The sequence below is a fragment of the Palaemon carinicauda genome, chromosome 24 (genome assembly GCF_036898095.1).
Source record: "Palaemon carinicauda isolate YSFRI2023 chromosome 24, ASM3689809v2, whole genome shotgun sequence".
Lineage (NCBI taxonomy): Eukaryota > Metazoa > Arthropoda > Malacostraca > Decapoda > Palaemonidae > Palaemon > Palaemon carinicauda.
The window spans coordinates 100,010,377-100,038,295 of record NC_090748.1 but is presented as its reverse complement, the minus strand read 5'-3'; the positions used below and the strand labels follow the sequence as shown (position 1 = coordinate 100,038,295).

Here is a 27,919-nt window from a genome sequence, read left to right as displayed (position 1 = left end):
AGATTTGGCTGTTGCCTCTAAGACTTTTTTGGATAGAGGCATAAAGGCCATGATGACCCTGTAAACAAAATCTGGGTCATTTGGGTTCGACCTGGCAGGATCACTATTGATCTGTCGGAAAATTTGGGAGACTTCTGGCAGAAGTTCCAAAACTGCTTCTACCATCCCATCATTTGGTGCTCTTGTATCAAGTTGGAGCTCTCCTGTTGGTTCGCCTCTCTGAGCGACGGAAGAACTCCGTCGATTACCTCCCAAAGCTCTCAAGTCATCCAGAAAGTTAGATACAACTGGCATTATCCGTCCAACTAACTTGAGCTTCTCCTGGTCCTCTTTAGAAGGCTGTCCTGTTAATGTTTCTCGGAGAGTGAGACTTTGTTCTGAAAGAGGCAAGAAAGCGGACACTATACTCCCAATGGCTTTGGGATCTGACGAGAACGCGGCAGAGCCTTGGTTGTCATAAATCTTCTTTAAAACAGTGCTGAGCTCTGGAAGAATGTTTGCTGAAGCTGCCAGAGCTTTGCTGAGTTCGCCTGATTCTTGCGCAGTGGGATGGTGAACTCCTCGAGCCTGATAGACTTGAGGCGCTGCCGATGCAGTGCAGAATATCGCAGTTACGGCGATGAGGGCCTAGGAGAAAAAATTGTTTATTTAAAGTATCCTAAGTGTATTCATCTTGGCTCTATTAAGTGATTAGAAACGACGATAAAGACCAGGGAAAATTTTTTATTATTTATCTTAGCTTTGCTTTTTTAACAAGTATCTTTGTTTTAATGTAATGTTTATCAGCAAGTTGTTTGGATTTCAGTAAGTATTTTAGTATATTTTAATAAAAGCTACTTGTCTTCAAGAAGGAAATAACTTTTAGCACAAGTACTTATAACCTATCAGATACTAGACTAAAATCATCTCCACATTACTTTGCTAGCTTTTACTCCAGAAGAAAAAAAGGAGAAATCATCATTGGTAAAAGAACAACAGTGGAATAATGTTAAGTAATCGACCCTACCAATTTGATGTGAACGGCAATTAAGAAAAAAAATACATATGAAAATATGTGAGCAATTTAGAAAAGATATATATGAAATTCAAAGGAAATGCAATATAATAGAATTTGTATTGTGTTCTAATGTTCAGACGTTAAGAGCTAAGATTCAGTTGTTAAGACCTTTTTTGTTAATTACAAACTAAATTCATGCATTAATGATTGTCACCAAAAGAGAGAGTCACTGCTGTTAATAAGGTCCTGGAACGATCGGATATTTTGGCTGGGCTAAGGAATTCCTTTCCGCATTTGCTGAAGAAGTTTATTAAGGTTTTCTTCTTTTATTATCACATATCTTAACCTGCCCATCCCTCCTCACTAATGTGTTTTTAAAGGTTTTAAAGGCCGCTCATAAATACCAGAGGCAAGGGTCAGTGACATTGCCTTATCAAGCAGGACAATGTCCTACAGACTGACCATATTACTTATGATTAGCACCCAAGCCCTTCTCACCCAAGATAGAACCAAGGAGGGTCAGGAAATGGCTGCTGCTGACTCAGCAGGTAGAGATAAAGGTTCCCTAAGACACCCCATACTTAGTTCACAAGATTGTGAGGTTGCAGCGACCAAAGGCACTAACGAGTTTGAGCGGGACTCTAACCCGAGTCCGGTGATCACCAGGCAAGGACGTTACCACCAGGCCAGAACTTAATTAGGAAGATCATACCAAGATTTAGTTATAGCAGGGATAAATGTCTCAGATTATTATTATTATTATTATTATTATTATTATTATTATTATTATTATTACTTGCTAAGCTTCAACCCTAGTGTGAAAAGCAGGACGCTATAAGCCCAACAGCTCCAACAGCACAGTGAGGAAAGGTAATAAGGAAAAACCACAAGAGAATTTTAAGGACAATAATAACATTAAAATAAAACTTTCATATATAAACTATAAAAAAAACTTGAAAATAACAAGGGGATAAAAACTTCAAAATAGCAAGAGGAAGAGAAACGAGATAGAATAGCGTGCCCGAGAAGTATCAAGTATCACTAAAGAAAAGAATGTCATTGTCCAGGCATATCATATACAAACAATCATGTACAGAATATGCAATGGTATGGTTAAATGAGGTTGCTAGATCCCCACATTCAGATCTGGGGAAGAGGAATTTTGTTAGGCTTAAAATGACAAACAATAGATGGACATTAAAAATAACCTAATGGGTCACTAATAATAAAAAAAAAAATAGTTGAAACAAGAGAAGGCGTTGGATTGACGAACTAAGAAAGTTTGCGGTTGTGGACTGGCATAGAAAGACCACAAACAGACTCAAGTGGAAGGGCATGTCTGAGGCCTTAGTTTTGCAGTGGAATAGTAACGGCTGATGATTATGATGACGATATATATATATATATATATATATGTGTGTGTGTGTGTGTGTGTGTGTGTGTGAGTGTGTGTGTGTGTGTGTGTGTGTGTGTGCGTGTGTGTAAAAATCACGAAAGCTGACTCGTGATGAGTATATTTTCTACTATAGCCAAGGAAGGAAAAATGAAAAAAACCTGATTGGAGTTAGTACTTTCGGCCATTACGGACATACACAAACACACCCATATATATATATATATATATATATATATATATATATATATATATATATATATATATATATATGTGTGTGTGTTTGTGTGTGTGTGTGTGTGTGTATATACAATTAAGGCATTTAAACCTCTACATACAAAAGTGCACCAATTATGCACAAAATATAGATCAAAAGACACTGCCCTACACTGAAAAAGTTGGCTCCGATCTCGTCAGCTTCAAAAGGGGGCAAAACTAACCTGAGGAATCATCCTGATGCTTCTGGTCAGAAGTGACTGTGGAGGACAACGTTGGTCCACATCCTTTTATACCAAAATCCTTCAAGGCCACAGGAGTCAACGACTAAGATGCTCCAACTCGGGGTCCCTCTGCTTCGATAATTGGAGCTTTTTTTTTTTTTTAGTTTACCTCAGTTTTTTTTTCTTTACCATTTATTCCCGTAGCTCCTTGCCCTGAAGGCATTGCGTTTCAGGTTTTGAGCCAGGGTAGAATTCAGAATTCAGGGATACAGTAGGATTTTAGTACATGGTTTGACTAGGAAATTATTTTTATTTCAGTTCAGGATTTGTTAGTACATATTGTAACAAGGAAATTGCTTTTTTCATGGTCAATGAATTTCAAGGACAGGATTAGATTCAGGACTCTAATAGGATATTAGTACATAATATTTTGCCTAGGAGATTTTAAGTTTAATTGATTTAAAAACTAGGATAAAATTCAGGACTATAATAGGATATTAGTACATACTTTAACTTTGAAATTTTAAGTTTAAATGATTTCATAAATAGGATAAAATTCAGGACTACAGTAGGATATTAGTACATAATAGTTTGACAAGAAAATTTCAACTTTAATTGATTTCAAAACATGATAAAAATCAAGACTTCAGTATAATTTTATTACATATTTTGATAAAAATTGCTTTTCCAATATATTTCAATACCCGGATAAAATTCATGGTTACTGTTGGATGTTAGCACATATTTTGCCTATGAAATTTTTATGTTTAATTTCAATAGATTTCAAAACCGGATAAAATTCAGGACTACTGCAGGATATTGGTACATATTCTGACCGGGAAATTTCAGGCTTATTGATTTCAAAACTATGATACAATTCAGGATTGCAGTATAACTTTAGTACGTACAGTATTTTGATCAAAATTGCATTAAGTTCAATGGATTTCAATACCCGGATAAAATTCAGGGTTACAGTAGAATGTTTGCACATAATTTGACTAAGAAATCGTTTTGTTAAGTTGAATGGATTTCAAAACCAGATAAATTTCAGGATATCCTCATAATTTTAGGATATATTTTGATAGGGAAATTTAAAAACTATTTTTTTAAGTGCCATGAATTTCAAAAGGATAGTTTTATAAAGTTTTCTTAGCGCGATTAAGATTAAATAGTCGTTTGTTTGGGCTCATAAATTAGCATTCATATTCGTCTAGCATTCTATTTTCATAAAATGAATTAGATGTTTAAATAATATAAATTGTCATAGAAAAAAATAATTTTGTATCATCCGGTAATGAAAGGTTAAGTAAATAAAGATTATTATTAGCTTTATAGTTCTTAATAGGGAAATTAAGACTGGTCTTAACTCATAAGAATCTATTTGATCATATATAAAACTTTTCCACTCTAGATTTTTAAGAATTAGATGAAAAAAAAACTCCGCTATAGTAAATAGTATACGAGATATCATCATAATACTCATCTCCTCCTACACCTATTGACACAAAGGGCCTCGGTTAGATATTGCCAGTCGTCTCTGTCTTGAGCTTTTAATTCAATACTTCTCCATCTCCTACTTAGAGCTTCATACTCCTCAGCAATGTAGGTCTGGGTCTTCCAACTCATCTAGTGCTTTGTAGAGCCCAGCTGAACGTTTGGTTAACCAATCTCTCTTAGGAAGATATAATATAATAGAATTATCTTTTTTTTTTTAAACAGCCCTGAATATTTAAAATTATGGCATTCTTCATGACTTCAATAAAAACGGCAAATTTTTTTTTTTTTCACAGATTCAAGATTTTCTCGTGAGTATATAGCATTTCGAGGTGGTATGTGGAATACGTTTTCAAAATTCAACGCTCATACCAAACAAGATTCTGTTACATTATACTATATAAAATAAACATTTCAGTTTTACTTTCGTTTGAGAAGCGCTCTCGACTCTTTGATGATAACAATTGAAGCTTTAAAGGCCACTCATGAATAGCAGACGCGAGGGACAGTGACATAGCTCTATCAATCAGGACAATGCCCTAGAGTCTGATCATATATACATATGATCAGTGCCCAAGCCTCCTCTCCACACAAGCTAGGATTAAGTAGAGCCAGGCAATGGATACTGATGACTCAGCAGATAGACCTATAGGCTCCCCAAAACCTCCCATCCCTAACTCACAAGGATAGTGAGGTTGCAGCGACCAAAGGCACTCACGAGTTTGAGCAGGACTCGAACCCCAGGCTGGAGTTCACCAGTCAAGGATGTTATCACATCGGCTACCATAACAATTCACAATAAAGAAATAAATGAAGTCAAAATTGTAAACAAAATATATAACACATTGAAATAAACAAAATATTATTATTATTATTATTATTATTATTATTATTATTACTTGCTAAGCTACAACCCTAGTTGGAAAAGCAAGACGCTATAAGCGCAGGGGCTACAACCGGAAAAATAGCCCAGTGAGGAAAGGAAACAAAGGGAAAATAAGATATTTTGAGAACAGTAACATTTAAATAAATATATCCTATATAAACTATGAAAACTTTAACAAAACAAGAGGAAGAGAAATGAGATAGAAAAGTGTGCCCGAGTGGACCCTCAAGCAAGAGAACTCTAACCCAAGACAGTGGAAGACCATGGTACAGAGGTTATGGCACTACCCAAGACTAGAGAACAATGGTTTGATTTTGGAGTGTCCTTCTCCTAGAACAGCTGCTTACCATAGCTAAAGAATCTCTTCTACTGTTACCAAGAGGAAAGTAGCCACTGAACAATTGCAGTGCAGTAGTTAACTCCTTGTGTGAAGAAAAATTGTTTGGTAATCTCAGGGTTGTCAGGTGTGTGAGGAGAGAGGAGAATCTGTAAAGAATAGGCCAGACTATTCGGTGTTTGTGTAGGCAAAGGGAACGTGAACCGTAACTAGAGAGAAGGATCCAATGTAGTGCTGTCTAGCCTGTCAAAGGACCCCATAACTCTCTAGCGGTAGTATTTCAACAGGTGGCCGGTGCCAACCTATAGAAAAGTAACATAAAAACTATGAAACGAAACATATGATAACTTGCTCAACAGGAAATAATTTGCACTAAATTTGTTCATCTAGAGTTCTACCCTTTCAACTATATGATCATCTTTGGGGGGTTTCGCATCATGTACTAATATTAATCAGATCTGTTTATAGGGATTCAACGCCACATTCTACCTTCATGCGATGGGGTCGAAGCGAGGAGAGTAGGATCATCTGCACAAGAGCAGGATCATCTGCATAAGCAACATGATTGTTTTCAATTACAAATTACATATGAAACTTATAAAATAAAAACAGTGGAGGACAAGAACACTAACCTGCAGAACACCAGTTCTTACGTTTCTTCGCTTACTATGCTTTCCATCAAGAACGAGATGTTGTAATCTGTTGGTTAAAAAGATTATATTAATGCTACGGAATTACCAACCAATTAACATTTGTTTCTGTCAAAAGTAGCACCATTCAAAAGTAATCATTCGAACTTCTTAACCATAATAAACGTTTTCAGCAGAACATTGTATATTGTAAGAGGATCATAACCTAGTTATTTTTTAATATACATACTGTACTTTACACTTCTTATAAATCCGTAGATAAAAAGCTCTCAATGGGCGAAGTAGGCTTACTAAACAATTATGAATGGCATCATTCACGGATATATATTCATTAAAAGATAAAAACGTATTTATAATAACAAAAAGTAAAACGGTGACTGGTGCGAATAATTTTGGGAACGAGGCAAAATGTAGGGAATATTTGTAGGGACTTACAAACTTTCCTCTAGGTAAGGATGGAAGAGACTTTTACTATTGCAAGCAGCTCTTCTAGGAGGACACTCCAAATATCAAACCATTGTTCCTAAATCTTAGATAGTGCACTAGCCTCTATACCATGGTCTTCCTCTGTCTTTGGTGAGAGTTCTCTTGCTTGAGGGTACACTCAGGCACACTATTTAGTAGGAATAAAGTTGATAAAAGCTAGCAAAACATTATTTGAGTTTTTTTGGCGAATTTTATAAACATTATGTTTCAAATTCAAGGCAAAAACATGCAAAATATACAGGTTAACATTAGACTCCGTAAAATTATACACTGAATATATATGAAAGTTGATGCATAGTTATACTAGGCATTATATTGATTTGCATATTCATTTTATGTTTTCACAGCCCTGGTGATTTGATATCTTGATAAATCTATCGGGTAACTCGATATATATATATATATATATATATATATATATATATATATATATACATATATATATATATATATATATATATATATATATATACAAACACTATATATATATATATATATATATATATATATATATATATATATATATACACAAACACTATATATATACATATATATACATATATAGATATATATATATATATAAATATATTATATATATTATATATATTGTAAATATAATATATATATATTATATATGTATTATATATATTATATATATATTGTATATGTTATATATATATTATATATATATATATATATATATATATTATATATTATATATATAGTATACACATATATATATATTATATATATTATATGTATATATATTATATATAGTATATATATTATATATAGTATATATATATATATATATATATATATTACGTAATATATACAGTATATATATATATATACATATATATAAATATAATATATATGTATAAATATATATATTTATATATATATATAAATAAAATAATATATATAAATATATATATGAATATACATTATATATATATATATATTTGTATATATATATATATATATATATATATATATATATATATATATATATATATATAATTGAAGATACCTTAACGTGGTGAAAGGGTTCATGTATCGCCATGGTCAGCAAAGCTGTGCTACTCCGGCCACCCATACTAGATTGGTTTCCTCTGGGCGATCAAACTAAAAGACTTTAGACATTCACCAATCCGCAGTGGCCAGTATTGTGAAGAAAATGGCTAAACCTCCGACACGAATGAGAATATACCTGAGGCCTTTATTCTACAGTGGACTATAGATATAAACAACTACACTTTATTATTATTATTACTTGCTAAGCTATAACCCTAGTTGGAAAAGCAGGATGCTATAAGCCCAGGGGCTCCAACAGGGAGACTAGCCCAGTGAGGAAAGGAAACAAGGAAAAATTAGATATTCTAAGAACAGTAGCATTATTGAAATAAATATTTCCTACATAAACAATAGAAACTTTAACAAAACAAGTGGAAGAGAAATAAGATAGAATAGTGTGCCCGAGTGTACCCTCAAGCAAGAGAACTCTAATCCAAGACAGTGGAAGACCATGGTACAGAGGCTATAGCACTTATGGTTATATGTAGGTGTAAGAGGTTACGCGAAGTGGAAGTAAATAAAATAAAAAAAAAAAAAAAAAAAAAAAAAAGATCAAATCTGCCACTTTGAAGTCTCATTATGTTACGTAAGGCCGCGGTTAAGTCCCGAAGTTAACAAGTTTAAGATCAACATCAACAAAAGAGTGTGGGGATGTGTAAAGACATTTTGTAGTTCGATGTGTTTATTATTTTTTCAATTATCTAACATATAGCAAACGCTTAACAGAACACACACGCACACACACTCACACAGTTACAGACACATATACATATTCATTTATATATACACACGCACTTACATAAACGTAGCTATATATATATATATATATATATATATATATATATATATATATATATATACATATATACACACATATATAAACATATATATATATATATGTATATGCATATGTATATATATATATATATATATATATATATATATATATATATATATACACATATGCATATACATATATATACACAAATGCATATATATATATATATATATATATATATATATATATATATATATGTGTGTGTGTGTGTGTGTGTGTGTACATGTATATAGGCATATATGTATATATGTATATATATACACATATATATATATAGTATATATACTGTATATATATACATATATATATATATATATATATATATATACATATATATATATATATATATATATATATGTATATATATATATATATATATATATATATATATATATATATATATATATATATATATATATATATTGATATGTGTATGTATGTATGTATGTATGTATGCGTGATTAGGTGCATGCCTAAGCTTATGTCATGAAACATCACTGTAACGCACAGCCTCTTTGATCCCTTGTCAGTTTCTCACTAATGGAGACTTAACCTCATTGCCCTACACATGAGTTTTAACCAATTGCTGATAAGTTAATGATCAACTTCTCTTCTCAAAGATCCATCGTGTTATTTAAAGGTCATGAATGGCAGAGACAAGGGACAAGACAATGTCCTTAGGGACTGACGATATATACATAATGATCAGTGCGCAAGCCCCCTCTCCATGAAACTAGGACCAGGAAGGGCCAGGCAATGGCTGCTGATAACTTAGCAGGCAGACCTACAGGCAGCACTAAACCATTCATCTATAGTTCACAAGGATGGTGAAGTTGCAGACACCACTAGAAACTGGGAGATCACCAGTAGGGGACGTTTCCAATAAGTTACCACTAATAGACAATAATTAGGGTTGCTGTGACCTGGTTAGTAACCTCTCTGCCTGGTGATCGCCAGACGGGGGTTCGAGCCATGCTCAGACTCGTTAGTTCCTTTAGTGTCTGTAACGTTACCATCCTTGTTAGCTAAGGATGGCGGTTTGGGGGATCCCATATGTCTATCTGCTGGGTCATCAGCAACCATTGCCTGGCCCTCCCTGGTCCTAGCTTGGGTGGAGAGGGGTCTTGGGCTCTGATCGTATATATATATGGTCAGTCACTAGGGCAATGTAGCTGTCCCTTGCCTCTGCCATTCATGAGTAGCCTTTAAACCTTTAAACCAACTGTCTTGGGTTAGAGTTCTCTTGCTTGAGGGTACACTCGGTCACACTATGTTATATAATTTCTCTTCCTCTTGGTTTGTTAAAGTTTTTATAGTTTATATAGGAAATATTTATCTTAATGTTGTTACTGTTCTTAAAATATTGAATTTTTCCTTGTTTCCTCTCCTCACTAGGCTCTTTTTCCTGTTGGGGCCCCTGGGCTTATAGCATCTTACTTTACCAACTATGTTGTAGCTTAGCAAATAATAATAATAATAATAATAATAAAACATAAAATCTTTAATCCCATAAGCTAGTATCCTCTCTCTGAATATCTTCATGCTCATGTGAATGTCTTTGTGGATGAGCGAGTTTTTGGGGTAATATATTTCCTCTTCGTGAAGACAATAAACAAACACCTGAAGACCAGGCCTCTTCCTACCAGGGTTGCCAGGTTTTCTAAATGAGAAAAGGCCAACTTATAATCAACCACAGCTTTAAAAGACCAACCCATTAGTAGAAAAAGGACAAATATATAGTATTTAAGGATCGCCTCTTTTTCATATTACTAAGGGCCAACCCATTTTTAAAAAAGGCCAAATTGGATGTTTGTGGGCCTGAAAAAAGGCCAAACTGGCAACTCTGCTTCCTACAGTTCATCCCATTATGTAAGAAGAGCCAGCTCTTGCCCTCTTTAAAATAATACAATTCAAAGGTCGTGGTAGAAGAATGCACTTACTATTGTCTGTCCAATTGCAACACTTGGGCGTTAAAGTCATCCTTATATCTCTTGTTGCAAGAATTTAGCATAAGAATTTCCTACTATTCTTTTTCACTACGCTTTTTTTAGCTTATTTTGAACTCGACGAAGTATTATTAATCACTGTTTGATATAACGATATTTTTGCAACAATGGATACTTGGAAAATAGATACGCATATATATACATATATAATTTATTTATGTATATATATACATATATATATACATATACATATATATATATACATATATATATATACACATATATATAGATATGTATATTATAATATATATATATATATATATATATATATATATATATATATATATATACATATATATATGTATATTATAAAATACACACACACACACACACACACACACACACACATATATATATATATATATATATATATATATATATATATATATATATATATATATATATATATATAGTGTGTGTGTGTGTGTGTACGCGTGCGCATGTGCGTGTGCGTATAAATTCATATACACTAAAGTGACTAAAACAATACCTAATAAAGTCATAATGAGCTCCACGCCATCTTCTGGTTAACTAATGCTTGTCCCAGGTACGACATGTGTCCTGTTGTAAAGGTCTGTATAAATTATTCGTCACCAGGTGAAACCTGACCTTTGCCTCTTGAATGAGAGCAGGATGTAATGTGAAACTCTTTGGCTGGAAGTCAAGAATGGGACGCAGATAGTTACGTCCGGAAGAGCTATGGAAAGAATAATGATGTGGATAAGACTAAGAGACAAAGAGAGCAACATGGGTACGAGACCAAGGTAGTTACGTCCTGAAGAGCTATGGAAAGAATAATGTGGAGAAGACTAAGAGACAAAGAGAGCAACATGGGTACGAGACCAAGGTAGTTACGTCCTGAAGAGCTATGGAAAGAATAATGTGGAGAAGACTAAGAGACAAAGAGAGCAACATGGGTACGAGACCAAGGTAGTTACGTCCTGAAGAGCTATGGAAAGAATAATGTGGAGAAGACTAAGAGACAAAGAGAGCAACATGGGTACGAGACCAAGGTAGTTACGTCCTGAAGAGCTATGGAAAGATTAATGTGGAGAAGACTAAGAGACAAAGAGAGCAACATGGGTATAAGACCAAGGTAATTACGTCCTGAAGAGCTATGGAAAGAATAATGTGGAGAAGACTAAGAGACAAAGAGAGCAACATGGGTACGAGACCAAGGTAGTTACGTCCTGAAGAGCTATGGAAAGAATAATGTGGAGAAGACTAAGAGACAAAGAGAGCAACATGGGTACGAAACCAAGGTAGTTACGTCCTGAAGAGCTATGGAAAGAATAATCAAGTGGATAAGACTAAGAGACAGAAAAAGAGCAACATGGATACGAGACCAAAGCAGTTACGTCCTGGAGAGTTGTGGAAAGATTGATGATGTGGATAAGGCTAAGGGACAGAAAAGGAGCAACATGGATATGATACCAAGGTAGTTACATTCCCGAAGAGCTATGGAAAGAATAAAAGAATAATGAGGTGGATAAGACTAAGAGACAGAAAAAGAGCACCATGGATTCGAGAGCAAACTAAAGTAGAACATATTTAAACAAGGAAAAGAAATGGATGTAAGAGGGACATATATTGAGAACGAGAGATGATACATGGATATTAAAATGTCAACGGGTCCCTAGAGATTGCAAAAGAAGCAGGGGAAGGTAGAGAAGACGATGGATTGACGATGTAAGAAAATTTGCAGGGGTATATTAGTACAAAAAGACCATAAACAAACGGAAGTGGAAGGACTCGTCTGATGCCTTTGTCTTGCAGTGGACTAGTAAATTTGCATATATACATATATATGCATAAATACATTTATATCTATGAATATAATTCATTACCAAATGTAAGCTAAAAAGCTAATTATTTTTCCATTTAGACAAAAATGGAAAATACCAATCTTTATTCACATTCGCCATAAAATTTATTGCTACAATCTTCCCTTTCTAGCTGGCATAACTCAAAAGACAGACGATTAAAGACTGGTCTGTGACATTGGGCAAGACATGCTCTTGGATTACAAACTAAACAGATGCCAAGAACTTACTTGGATAAGAATTTATGAAGTTGGTGATTTGCTGGGGGTGATCGTGTTTAAATTCCTCTGTCCAGACGAGCTGGCCTGATCTCCAGGAATGCCCAATAACGGTGCCCTGTGGGGTCAGACTTCATCCCTGCCAGACGCATATCAACGTAGCCTACCCATAGCTAAGGTTTTTTTTCAGAAAGTCAATATAACACAGATGCTCCTGGGTGGAACCCATAATCATTGTGATTGGCCGTCACCTTCTTGCGGATGATTCCTGCAAATATAAATTGTTAAACAGATTCTAGTTACTTATGATAACTTAATATAAAAAGGATTAAACAAATTATAGTTATAATTACCTAGTGACCCACGGGGCTTGTGTGCGCAGCACATCCATGTACCACTTGCCACAGCAGAGAAGCAATGATGTTTATTTGGGAGTGCAAGCAAGCCATGGCATATGGAGTTTTATTTTTCATGTAAAGCCATACACAGTCATGAAACACCACCTTCAATGAAGTAATCTATACAAACTCAGTAAGTCCACCTTTGGCCTCTCTACTTGTGCTCCTTCCTTTTCTTTGCACTCATGACTAGGACGTAGTTTCACACCAACTACCAGAAACCATTGTACAGCTTGCAACATCATAAATTAAGACCCATCAGATGTGTCTTGTGCGAGAATATTATGCAAAGCTATACAAGCAAAAACTACCAATTCGGACACTATTGCCGAGCCCTTGATTAGCGTTAACGGAAAATGCGCTTCCCATTACTGTGGTGCATTGTGAGAATGGTTTCAAAATGTGGCATTGCAGAAGAGACTTTGTCTGCTATAAATACACATGGTAGCCTCTTTTCAATTCCTTGAAACTTTCACTAGGAACCTGATACTGTGGTTATACGCCTACTGAAGTAAGTTATGTTCAACAAACCACCATCTGACATACACCCATTACAGCCAGTGTCAACATAGAAAAACTTGCAATTGCCATCAAACATGGCTAAGAATATGATACTGGGGTTGCTCTTGTAATTGTAGTAATGCGAGCCACTATCATAGAGGCCTTTTAATTTTCCCATCGATGGCTTCAATGCAGATGGGGGAAGTGCCACTAGCTCTCAAGCCACTAGTCACATATCCACTTTTGTGGTTTAATGTGTGAAAGAAAAACTCAAATATTTAAGTTAAACATTAGGCGTTCAAGTGTCACGACCATAGCTAAGTCTATTCTAAATCTTTAATGACCCACTACTCGTTCCTGGAGCTGTTCAGACAACAGCTGGGACTTCTGCCGTTCAAAATGGTCTGCCGTCTAGAATGGTCAACTTGCTTCATCGGAAGTGGATGACCAACTCCCCTTTCATACAAGACCCACAATAAAGATCCAACAAAGATCAACGAAACTCCTAAATTAGTTTTAGAGGCCTATAAAAGAAAACAGAAAAAAGAAAAAAAAAAGGGGGGAGGGGGTTCTTGACTCTAAGTGAAAAGGTGGCCTATTGGTAATTTTCCATTAAGTTTTGAGAAGTTACCAAATTTCTATGCACACTTGATCTTTATTTAACCTTAGTCCACTAGTGACTAAAGAAAACTCAAAAGTATAGAATATATTTGCGATTATGGCTTTTATTAGATTTGATTTAAATATGCCAGATTTAAAATACGAAGCGTTTACTCACATGTTCAAACAGATTTCCAATTACAAGATACAAACAACTTTTCACCTTTGGAATTCACAAACTTTTTCCCAGGTAGTGGCAAGTCATGCTCAGGCTTTAAACCCTAGGCAAAATCTAGCAGAACAGGACACTAAACATAAAAGTCTTTATACCATAGCTTTTAGAGACTTATTGTAAAGCCAATACAAAGAACTAAGACAGTCTATGAAAACTCAAAAATACATTCTAAATCTTTTAAGTCCATTATCATGGAAACAGCAGCACTTATTACGGTACCCTTTTAAGGTTTATTATGCCAAAATTATTAAGTCTTCCAGTTCCATCTGATCGCAGCCTTTAATAACCATATAAACTTCAGTCTTATAGCCATTTATCAGATTTAACCTTGCATTAATAATATAATCTAGGCTTTACCAGATTTCCTAAACTGTTCATAGTTATGGTTTAATGATTTCTTGGGGTTATGGCCCAACCGATGTTCATTGCCAAATCTTTAAAAAGTCACCAGTATGTAGTTTAATTGCTATGGTTATATTTTAATTTGGAGCTCAAAAGCAGTTATTCGAGATATAATTCTCTATAATTCAAACAAGCTTTACATAATGTTTGTTTTTACCATAACTCTTGTAACCAAAACCATGCACCTGAAAAAAGGTGCAACAAACTCAAGCTTTCCTATACTCCATACCCATTATAATCCAAATAATATTCTTTGAGTAAAGGCAAATTTTTATCATTCGTCAAGGGGACGAATACTTTTATACAAAGAAATGACTTGTTAAATATAAAATTTTAAAGTACATAAATTGGCAAAGTATTAACTCCCACATTGTTAACCAGGTAAAAAAATTTGAAAACTAGTTTCTTGCTGAAGTGATACTGTACTCAAAATAGGTTTAAAATTTCAACCAAACTCAAAATAAAGAAAACTTTCAACCAAACTTTCATTAAGAGTAAATCAGTAAAAACTGGAACGCTTAAGAAAATTTTATTATACCCGTATACAGTTTACACTTTTAGAACTAATACAATAAAAAAAATGAACTTAAAGATAGTACTAATTAGCTCAAACATTTCATAGGATAACAGCAGCCGTTGTGGTAGGTAATAAGAAAATACCAATACTAATTAGCTCAAACATTTCATAGGATAACAGCAGCCGTTGTGGTAGGTAATAAGAAAATACCAATCAATCTTAGAAGTAAAAGTAATGCTACAGTAAAACATCCCAGTAAGAATACCAATGTTAATGTATGGATCAGAGACGCGAGCTGAACGTCAAAGGAAGCAAACTTTGAGCCCAGAAGTTAAAGTTCTACTTAAAAAGTGGGAGCAATAAAATATTCAGAAATTATAAATTTTACACAGAAAACTATCCCAGAAAACTATCCCTCAATGGATAGCGATGGAGGCGTTTATCAACCTTAAAGTTAAATTAAGATATTCGTGCTTCCATTTGCATTTTATAGCATACATGGCTTATATCTGATAGTAAACAGCTTTTTGACTTTCGTGAACAGCATGGAAAAGTTATTCGAGCTAGACATGTAAAGCTCCCAGACAGAAAAGCCCAATTACCGAAGAGGTACACAGCTTCTTTACTCAAAACGAAGTGCATGGAAATTTTATTGCTTGACATACAGAGCTTCCAGTCAGAATAGCGCAATCGCTGATGAGTAGTAATTTACTTTCGTGAACTGCATATAAAGGTTGGTTGACGTAGACGGGTAAATCTTCCAGACTTTATGGTCCAGCCACTGAAGAAGTCATACGGAATCTGCTGAAGCATCGGCGGGATAAGTTCTGTCATCGGTTATTCTGAAATATTTGGAAATTATTAAATTTTGGCAGATTTAAGAAAATTGGAAAAAATCTATAGTATTTACGAAGATATAGTAATCTCAGTGACATAAGTGTTTAAGATCTTCCAGATTCTGGAAGTCCAGAAAGCAAATCAAATCTTTGTTGTACTGTTACTACATTAATACCTCATATCAATGGGGGCAGCAGTATATTTATACTTGAGCTCTTCAGGTTAAAATGCTGTACTGGAATTCTAAGCCCCAAAACACGCTTAATTTCAGAATCCCTTCACTTAACATACTTCAGTATTTAAGACAAATTAAATTTGGGAATAGAGAGCGAAAAAAATTAGTATATTTCCTAGCTACATAAACCAGTCTTATAACTAGTTATTTAGGTGAAAGTTTAATCAGCCGTGGAATAAGATTAAATACGATTCATCTTGGTAAGAGGGGCCCTTGCCACTACCCGTCAGAAATCTCCCTTTGACCTTACAGTTCAACAACTTCGTCGTTTAGTATAGCTGTGAAATGAAGGAATTTAGATAGAATCTTTTCCCTAACCATATAAAAACCATAGCCATCTAAATAGGGAATCTTAAGATAGAAAATCTACATGTCCTTGACCATATAAAAACCATAGCCATCTAAATAGGGAATCGTAAGATAGAAAATCTACATGTCCTCAACCATATAAAAATCATAGCCATCTAAATAGGGAATCTCACTGCCTGGAGAGTCACTCTCCTAAAATCCAAATGCTTTATCCTTTATCCACTGGAAATTTTACCGGCTTATCCTGTATGCAAGATAAGGGGACTACTCTAGCTTCTTATTATCACTCTTGGAGATTTGTGGACTAAGGAGTTGGCCTGTTCAAAATATATTGCATAGTCAACTGAAGAAGCTGTGAGTCACAAGACATTTAATAGTCTTGATATTATTAACAATCAATTAAAGACAGAATCAGAAGACTGAAAAAAACGCAAAAAAGTGAGCAGAAGTTTTAAGAGTTCTAACACTGCCGATGGGTCTGGAATGGATAAATCAGACAACTGAAAAAACGCTAACAAGTGAGCAGACGTTTTAAAGAGTTCTAACACTGCCGATGGGTCTGAAATGGAAAGCAAAACTCATGGGAGCTTCCCATTTGGCAAACTGCTTTAAACCCAACCAACCCCACAGGGCATGAAGATTCTCATGCTAATAAAGACTTAGGGATCACTCCGACCCTACAATCAGCTTCTTGCGACAGAGCGCGCGCTAGTAAATAGTCCAATACACGCCACTGGTAACTTTAAAGTGAAAAGTCGCTCAGACATTCACCCACTTCACCTGCAGACAAGACTAAATACTATCCCACCTTGCCTGTTAAATAAGCCACTACAATGGTTTATTATGTCAACGAAAGAAAAACCTTATTACACTTTTTGAAATTCTTAAAGCATTAACGACTCCCATCAGTCACTGCCAATAGAAATTCAACAAAGCTTTTCATCACCACTTATCACCATAGTAAACTTAGTTGCCCTAGGTGTACTGAGATAACACACACTTCAACATATTGGGCCTACCATAAAGACTTCAAGATGACCGAGCCTTCCTCAATAACTCTTAAGACAATTTGTACAGAAACAGGTTCAACCGTACTCTAACCTCTAACATGGTGCACACTATACGAACCTGAAAAGCTCTCTGAAGTAGATCAGAACCCATTGTTCCCCACAAATACTCGTTGGGGGTACAGTGCCGGGGCTAAGTGCACCCCTCAAAGGAGACTGGAGCAAAAACATTTAGGCGTTGCAAGAAAAAGACTAAGGCTCTGTTCTGATTCTAACCCCCATGGAGTAAGCCTGCCACTGCAAAGGAAGCCTGGACATACACTAGGACCTTGCAACATTTACGTGACACAGTATATATATAAAGATCAGTCGAGATATCTACCCTTCTCCAGGAAGTACAAAGGTTTCTTTAGCAACTACAAAGGTTTCTTTAATACAAACAGCATAAACTTAAAAGGAGATTCAAAAAATTCCTGACGGGAGGCGGTGCAGGCAGGAATCAAAACCAGGTCACAGCAATTTGTCATTACCTCGTTAGGTAATCAAACTGCCTTGAACAGATTCCGCAGAAGTTTATATTTAATGAAGGAAAATTATTCGCATAGGATCAACTTTAAACTGATAATAGCAAACAGTTAATTGAGTGGGTTAAGAGCAAATTGAGAAAGTAATTCGCGTAGGAAGAAATTTAAACCGACATTAGCAAAAGTGTTGCTAGAGTTGGTTAAGGGCAAATTGAGTTAGCCTTAAGAGAAATTTTGTGCGGGCCCATTGAAAAACAAAGCTATGACAAGTTATTAAAACTACTATCACAAGGCAAGAGTTGAAAATGGAAGTTATTAAAACTGCTATCAGACAAGACAAGAGAACAAAATGGAAGACTGCCCCCAGTAATGAAATTAAGGGTAGACAGCAAAAATTAAAAATAATTAATTTCTATCCTTCGTATAGGTCTAGAGGAAAATTTAACACATTAAACAAGGTCCTAGTATGGGTAGCGAGATGTGGAATAGATGAATAGCAGTCGATATATGAATAGAAGTCAACCTCATTAACCAAGGCAGCAAACAAGAAAACTAGAGTAGTTTGTGGCTACAGTAAAATTTACTGTATAATGCCTTATTTGTGTGTAAAGATCAAAATAGAATATCTTCCATGGGAGAAGACAGTCTATTTGTTAAACTACTGTATGCACAAGTCCTAGAACAAAATTAAAACTCCTTTTGGCCAAAAAAAATTTTATGGGTGGGAAAAAACTTAAAGGGGAGACAGCAAGATTTAGGAATGCTATTATAAATGATATGATAATGCTGGTATAGAACAATTGAAAGCTGATATTAGAGAACTGGATTTGTATAAAAGCAAAACTTAGGTTTCTATTAACTAAGAAAAAATTTGTATGGGTAGAAAAATTGGAAAACACAAGCCAAGACTATTTGTAAGGACAATATTTTGAACAGCTATTAACCAAGATCTATCCGTGGGTAAGGAATTTTAAATGCTATTAGACGAGAAATAAGTTTGTAAGAGTAGAGTGCAAGACAGAACTGCTACTAACCAGAGACTAGTTTGCGTAGGCAGAGAGCTAATCAAAGAAGTCATAGAAAAAAAATTGCATGTAAAAGTTAAATGTTCAGAAATTAAACACTAATAGCAAAACAGTTGCCTTAAAGGTATTTGTGCATAACTATAAGTACTGCATTCACATTTAGATTTACTTGCCTCAATCACATCCCTCCAATGAAAATCTACAATAACTTCACAGGACATTTAACGAAGAACTCATCCAAGGATTTCAAACAACAGCTTCCTTAGGAAACGGTTAACTTGAAAAAAACTTTGTTTTCTTTAGCCATCAACGCAATAACAAAACGTTCACAAATCAACAATAGTATGCTTGAACAAAATAACACACAAACCATTAGAAAAAAGCAAAAAAAATTACAACGACTTCCTTAGGAAACGGTTAACTTAAAACCTTGTTTTCTTTAGTCATCAACGCAATAACAAAACGTTCACAAGACAACCATAGTATACTTGAGCAAAAGGGTTAATATACCACACAAGCCATTAAAAAAAAGCAAAAAAATTACGTCTTTTCAGGACGAGTACTAGCAGTCAACTGTTGACCTGAAATGCGACACTACTGTTTTCGACTCTCTTCCGAAATTTTGAGGAAGGATAATGAATAGGCAGCGGTATGACTGTTAAAAACAAAGAAGTCGTTTCCTAACATAAACTGAGGTAAATATCTCACCCGAACAGGTGGGTATTTACGTAATTAACAAAATATAGTTTAATCACTAGGGACTTTACTAGAATGTTGGTTTTATGAAAATTATAACTATGATTAAGTAATTTTAGTCCTGCGGAATAGTCATACGATATTTGTGTTAATTCACCTTGTGTAAATTCGAAATTATTTATGTAGGTGTTTTCGTTTGTAAAAACTATTTCTAACTAAATGTATTTTTCTGGTTTATGTAAATTATTGCTGGGTTTTACATTTTGTACTTGGCTTTTGTTCATTTATGTAGATTAAAGATAGAGTGGGCTGTCTAACAAGACTAATAGCTCCTTTTGACGCTCTTTTTTGTCAATAAATTGTTTGATTTTGAATTAGAATTCGAACACACTTTATCATAGTAAATTTATTACAGACATTATTAGTTTGACATTACATAGATCATTATTTAATACAAAACAATGAGAAACATTAAAAGGCCATAGATAAAAAGTAAATACTTTTTTAACAGTTTTAGATATGACTGGTGCATAACTTAGTACAGCAATTTTGAAATGTCTTCGCTGGAATTAATAGAATTCGTGAATGCTTTTTGACATATCTGACCATCAGAGATAATTAAAAGTTTTTTGTGGGTTTCTGTAAAAAAAAAATAATAATAATAATCCTATTGACAAGAATCTCTAGACTTGCAACATTTTCCATATATGTTTTTGGGAATTATGGTGCCATCAAAATAAATTGAAATTAGTGTAGGTTTCCTAAGCCTGGTTCAAGACTGGCATGGAAAAAAAATCAACAATTGTCAGTTCAATAACACAATGAGATTGAAGAAAATTCTACTTCTACCATCTTTAATTGGTTCTGATCATTTATTTATTTCCTTATTTCCTTTCCTCACTAGGCTATTTTTCCCTGTTGGAGCCTTTATTTTTCCCTGTTGGAGCCTTTATTTTTCCCTGTTGGAGCCTTTATTTTTCCCTGTTGGAGCCTTTGGGTTTATAACATCTTGCTTTTCCAACTAGCGTTATAGCTTGGCTAATAATAATAATAATAATAATAATAATAATAATAATGATAATAATAATAATAATAATAATAATAATAATAATAATAATAATAATAATAATAATAATAATAATAATAATAATAATAATAATATTAGCATATTGATTTTGGTCTTATTTAGTCTTTTATATTGATCATGAGGCAACATCTAAAAATATAACTAGTCACTTAGTTTACCATTTGTTAAGAAGGACTGGTTTTCAACACATCCTAGAAACTTGGAGGCCTTTGATAAAAGACATTGGAGAGGACTTATCAGGCAATCGACCCTTTAATGTAAAGATAATGAGGGGGAGAGAAGTATACGTCATGAAAACTTGAAACATTAGATAACATACTTTATCAGGATAATTGCTTACCTTGTAAATAAAAGTTCTTGGCTATCCACTCAAATAAATGTTCTTGGCTATCCATACAAATAAAAGTTCTTGACTATCCACGAAAATAAAAGGTCTTGGCTATCTACACAAATAAAATTTCTTAGATACCCACTCAAAGAAAAGCTCTTGGCTACCAACACAAATAAAATTTCTTTGCTACCTACACAAATGAAAGTTCTTGGCTACCCATACAAATAAAACTTCTTGGCTACCCACACAAATAAAAGCTCTTGGATACCCACACATATAGAAGTTCTTGGCTACCCACACTAATAATATTAAAGTTCTTGGCTACCCACACAAGTAAAACTTCTTGGCTACCCACACTAATAAAAGTTCTTGGATACCCACACATATAGGAGTTCTTGGCTACCCACGCAAATAAAAGTTCTTGGCTTCCACTCAAATAAAAGCTCTTGGCTACCCACACAAATAAAATTTATTGACTACTCACACAATTAAAAGTTCTTGACTACCCACAGAAATAAAATTTTCTCGACTACCCACGCAAATAAAAGTTCTTGTCTAATAGTTTTCCATATTGATCTCTACCCATAAAACATGTTGGCAAATAGCCGCGTTTCATTTTAATCTGAGCATAAACAACCGCTAAAAAGGGTACATCTATAGGTATTTTTGGAATTTATGTTTTAGTTTAACCTCCATGTGGCAAAGATTTTAACTTTGATTTTTGGTTACTTAAAGAGAGAGAGAGAGAGAGAGAGAGAGAGAGAGAGAGAGAGAGAGAGAAGTAAAATTCTGGACCTGGAGGCAGTGGGTGAAATGGCAGCCCAAATTGACTCCCAGTCAAAACTCGGCCCATCTCTTGGCGTTAGACGCAGCCGAGTCTTGTAGGTTCTTATCTTATTAAGAACGCTCTTTTCTTGGGGGAAGGGGGACAGAAGGCATGATTAATTGATCTACAACAATAACGTACACTGTTCTCAACTGTGTTTCAGTAAATTACAGGCGACCGTAATTTTTACCCTACTTTGATATTATCGTTTACCGGTTGGTGACCGTAATATCACTCCTTTGCGTCAATATATCCGTTTTTAAAGCGGCAATTGCCTGGAAACATTTATTCCAGGATTTTTACCGCTTTTACGTCATAAGGAGAGACTCCGCTAATCATGATTGGGTATCCGAATCAAGACGTCAGAACTGAAAGGTTAAGGCTCCGCCAATCATGATCAGATATCAGAATTATAACGTCACAACTGAAAGGTTATTATGTAATGTAAATAAATGATGATGGGGTATACTTATTAACACGTCGCCACTGAAAGGTTAATGTATATTCGTTAAGTTTGGCAGGTCTCACACAACTGGTTTAAAAAAAGAGGGAAGACCCGTGGCAAGGCTTACGTAAGTTTGAATGGGTAATTATATTTTTTTTTCTTTTTTGCTGAAGGATAATTTCGGGGATTTTATTAAATTATTGCTATCTTATTTTGTGGTTATTTTTGGGTTTACCAGATTTACGTAATTTTGCATTGTACGTATGTGAATTTTAGATTATAAATTCAAAATCATTATAAAATATAAAACAAAATCTCCCAATACATACATACACACACACATATATATATATACATACATACATACATATATATATATATATATATATATACCCTTCGGGTAGGGGAGAGAGGGAGTAGTCATACTCTAAGGAGAGTCGGTGCGTGTGCGTGTGTGTGTATATCTATATAAATATTTAGCTGTTACAGGTTGCATATACTAGTAATGTAGTGTTCTCAAGTATATATATATATATATATATATATACAGCACACACACACACACACACACATATATATATATATATATATATATTGATGGACACATCATGGGCATGACGGCGGTAGCAGCGATAAATCTGTTCTGCCGCCCAGACACGCCCACCCCTTCAGCACGGACAACATCGCCTACATCTTCCTTAGACAGACTTACTGTCAGTACTACTTGCCGCTCTGTTCGACATATGTTTGCTTACACTTCACTGTCAGTACCTTGATAATAGACTTTAAAACTGATGGGATTATTATCTCTGCTAAGGTGGTTATAAAATGCCCTGTGTTTATTTATTTACAATCATTTTAATGCACAAAATCGGGATATAAATGAATCCTAGAAATATCATCATTATCATCATCTCCTCCTATGTCTATTGACGCAAAAGGCCTTAATTAGATTTCGCCAGTCGTGTCTATCTTAAGCTTTTAAATCAATACTTCTATATTCATCACCTCCTACTTCACGCTTCATAGTCGTCAGCCATGTAGGCCTGGGTCTTCCAACTCAGTCATACTGGAAACCAGTTGAAAGTTTGGTTCATTAATCCGCAAATCCTTGTAAATGTTTTCATTTAGTTTCTTGGTCTTTTCATCCAATCTTATAAACAATACGCAAAATTTTATTACTCTCTCAACAGTAGAGAAATTCTTTTATACCCAAAAAGCATTTTGTACCTTTGACACAAGAGAATTCACATTCGCACGAGCAGACTTTTCATAGCAATCTTATAATCTATTTATTCAAAATAGCAGATTTAGCGAATTGAGAACAAATTCCTCAGAAGAATATTGGGAGTTGAATGGCAGGACAGGATTAGAAATGAAGCTATAAGAGAGATTACACGAGTGCCACATGCGGATGAGATCATGGTGAGGGGTAGATGGAGATGGTTTGGACAGGCAGGCTCTTCGCACTCCCCAAGAGAGATTAGTTCACCAAATATTTCACAGTAATCTCTTATAATCATTTTATTCAAAGTAACATATCAAGCAGATTTGAGAACAAAGCCCTCAGAAGAATATTGGGAGTTGAAAGGCAGGAAAGGATTAGAAATGAAACTATAAGAGAGATTACTCGAGTGCCATACGTGAACGAGATTACAGTGAAGGGTAGATGGAGATGGTTGTGGCATGCTCTTCGTACTCCCCAAGCACAATTATTTCACCGAACGTTCAGCTGGGCTCCACAAGGCACTAGAAGAGTTGGAAGACCCAGGTCTACATGGTTGAGGACTATGAAACGTGAAGTAGAAGATTAATGGAGAATTAGACATGACTGGCGAAATCTAACTGAGGCCCTTTGCGTCAATAGGTGTAGGACGAGATGATGGTGATGATGATGATAATGACTATTCTTAAACAGTAAAATCGTAAAACTGTACCTTTCTTTATCCTTCGATATCCTCAATTTACTTCATACTCTCAGAAGTCCTCCTTAAACATAAATTTGGTACTAACCAACTCTTCTTAGAGCCTCGAGTTAAAATATTCTGTGGTTTCAAGTGAAAAATCATCTCTTCTCTCTGGATAACAACAGTCAACTAAATCTGAAAGATAAATATAGTTATTACACTTAAAAAAAAACCGTAATTTTAATCAGAATCATTTCTCTAGACTGTATCTGCTTTTAATACCCTAAATCAACCAGAATTTGCATGGACAAAATGCAGTAGTTTGACAGCCTGAACTCGCTTTAAGAGTCAAACGAGGTTATAAACAAGTCAAGCGAAAATCCAAGTTCAGACATAGAAAAGGGTCTCTTTTGGTGAATAAAAAAAGCCTAAGAAGTTCAACCAATTAGTAATGTGATGCTCTGTGGCAGTTTAGGAATTGATTTCTTTTTTAATACCACATGGAATTTTACGCCTGTTGGAATAAGCAAAAAAAAAAAAAAAAAAAAAAAAAAAGAGTACTTACCATCAAGATAAGAATTGCCACAGCCAAGGTCATTACCCAGCTTCCTGCTCATACATACATACATACATACATACATATATACACACATACATACATACATACTGCCCAGCGTGGTGATGAAAACTGGCCAAACCCCAGACATGAATAAATACAGCTGAGGTCTTTGTCCTACAGTGAACTAGAAATAGATGCATTTGTTGTTGTTATTGTTGTTGTTGTTGTGATGAGTATGTAAACCTGATTTTCCAAACCAAATCATAGCAAAAATGAAGTTGCTTTTGGCATCTTTACAAAATTATTATTATTATTATCATTATTATTATTATTATTATTATTATTATTATTATTATTATTATTATTATTATTATCATTATTATTATTATTATTATAATCACCAGCTAAACTACATCCCTAGTTGGAAAAGCAGGATGCTATAAGCCCTAGATCTCCAACAGTAAAAAAAAATAGCCCAAAGAGGAAAGGAAATATATAAACTACAAGAGAAGTAATGAATAATTAATATAAAATATTTTAAGATCAGGTAACAGCTCTAAAATACATGCCATATATAAAATATCAAGTGAGACTTATATAATCCTGTTCAACATAAAAAAAAAAATCCACTGCAAGTTTGAATATCAGAAGTTCCAACAATTCAACTGCCCGATTAAGAAGATCATTCTATATTCTAGTAATTAATTTAAATGGCCACATAAATTGTATCCAATGTTGCATAATACTTCACAATGGCGCTGTTTTATTAGCAGGCAACATAGCAACAGCGTTGGCACCCTCGTTGTGACCCATGACGTCCTCTAATGTCTCTGGAGGATGGGGGAAGATCAGAAGATGAGCCAGAGATGCCAACAACTTCTTTTTAAAAGAACTGGTCCCTGTCACATAGTTTAGTCTAAGTTATATTTATTAAGGTTATTATATCCTCTTCCTTTCATTAGACTTTATGATGGCATAAACATTGTATTACGAGTTTATTAAAGGTTGGGGTTAACTACTTGATGTACTGCAGTTACCATTACGCACGTCTTTCTTCCTTTTTTTTTTTATCTTAGTAGTAGACTCGCTGCAGGAGTAGTTGCCGAGGCGCTAGTTTATCTTCTTTCTTTTTCCTTGCTAGTAGACTCGCTACAGGAGTAGTTGCCGAAGCGCTAGTTTATCCTCTTTCTTTTTCCTTGCTAGTAGACTCGCTACAGTAGATACCAAAACGCTAGTTCATCTTTATTTTTCCCTACTAGTAGACTCTCTACAGTAGATACCAAAACGCTAGTTCATCTTTATTTTTCCTTGCTAGTAGACTCGCTACAGGAGTAGTTACCCAAATGCTAGTATCTTTTTTTTTTACATCATTAGTAGACTCCCTACTGGATTATTTGCCAAAACACTAGTCTTCCTTTTTTTTTTTCTTAACTTGCTAGTAGACTCGTTACTGTACTATTTACCCCTACGCTAGTCTTTTTTTTATCGCGCTATCTATAGTAGTTACCCTAAACGTTTGTCTTTCTTCTTTTTTTTAACCTTGCTATTAGACTCGCTACAAGGGTATTGCGAAATAGATGAAATCCTATTAAACGACTTATTTTATCTGATTGGTGAATGCCAGACTGGGCTTCGAGTCCCGCTCAAATTCGTTAGTTCCTTTGGTCGCTGCAATCTCACCATCCTTGTGAGCTAAGGATGGGGGGTTTGGGGATCCTATAGGTCTACCTGCTGAATCACCAGCAGCCATTGCCTGTCCCTCCTTGGTCCTAGCTTGTGTTGAGAGGGGGCTTGGGCGCTGATCATGCGTATATATGGTCAGTTTCTAGGGCATTGTCCTGCTCGATAGGGCAATGTCACTGTCCCTTGCCTCTTCCACTCATGAGTGACCTTTAAACCTTTAACATAAGCACGAATAAGTTTTATAAAGATGAGTTAATTGTTCAATTAATTAACGTTCAAATAAGTAAATAAACTTTTATATAAAAAACAAATACTGAGTCGATGATTGTGAAATAGATTTCTTTTATACATTTTTAAGTTGTGTATGAATTAAAGATACATACATAAATAGTTATATGAATAAATAGATGAATGAATAGATGAAAAATTAAACAAGAACGTAAATAAATATATAACCAGATAGATGAAGAGAGAGAGAGAGAGAGAGAGAGAGAGAGAGAGAGAGAGAAGGATATTCTCAACAAAGTATACCTTAGCATCTAAATCACATAATATGCGGTAGAAGATTTCAACAAAGAAAAAAGAAATAAATACAAAATAATCTCATAGAAGAAGAAGAAGAAGAAGAAGAAGAAGAAGAAGAAGAAGAAGAAGAAAATTAACATCTTTACGACGGCTGTGGTAAGAAAAAAAAAAAAAAAAAAAAAAAAGGTTGCTATGATTTTCGCCTAACTTTCCTCCAACATTCTTTGCCGACCACTACCGGGCAGTGTTTCAAGGTAATCTTCTGGGGTGAATCAGTCCCTTGAGCCAGTTCAACGAGAGAGAGAGAGAGAGAGAGAGAGAGAGAGAGGGAGAGAGAGAGAGAGAGAGAGAATGGTTTAATTAATTTGAAGTTTCAGTAACAGGAATAGAAAGGCGTGTTACTTTGACTTATTTTTTCTTGGAGAGAGAGAGAGAGAGAGAGAAGAGAGAGAGAGAGAGAGAGAGATGTTTCCATTTGAAGTATTAGTAACAAGAATGGAATGATCTGTTATTTTGAATTTTTTCTTGGAGAGAGAGAGAGAGAGAGAGAGAAGAGAGAGAGAGAGAGAATGGTTTAATTAATTTGAAGTTTCAGTAACAGGAATAGAAAGGCGTGTTACTTTGA

General features: G+C 34.6%; 1 protein-coding gene across 1 annotated transcript in view; it reads right to left on the bottom strand.

The window, feature by feature from the left end:
• The window catches only part of LOC137618510 (uncharacterized), a 13,737-nt gene extending 940 nt beyond the window's left edge, over positions 1–12,797 (bottom strand). Inside the window, exons 1-5 of the mRNA XM_068348667.1 lie at positions 12,725–12,797; positions 11,963–12,062; positions 11,214–11,387; positions 6,180–6,246; positions 1–627 (exon numbers count right to left, since the gene is read on the bottom strand). The exon at positions 1–627 is cut by the window's left edge and continues 940 nt beyond it. Of these exons, the coding sequence (XP_068204768.1) occupies positions 1–627; positions 6,180–6,246; positions 11,214–11,387; positions 11,963–12,062; positions 12,725–12,797 (1,041 nt within the window). The remainder of the gene's footprint in view (positions 628–6,179; positions 6,247–11,213; positions 11,388–11,962; positions 12,063–12,724) is intronic.
• Positions 12,798–27,919: the final 15,122 nt, after the last annotated feature.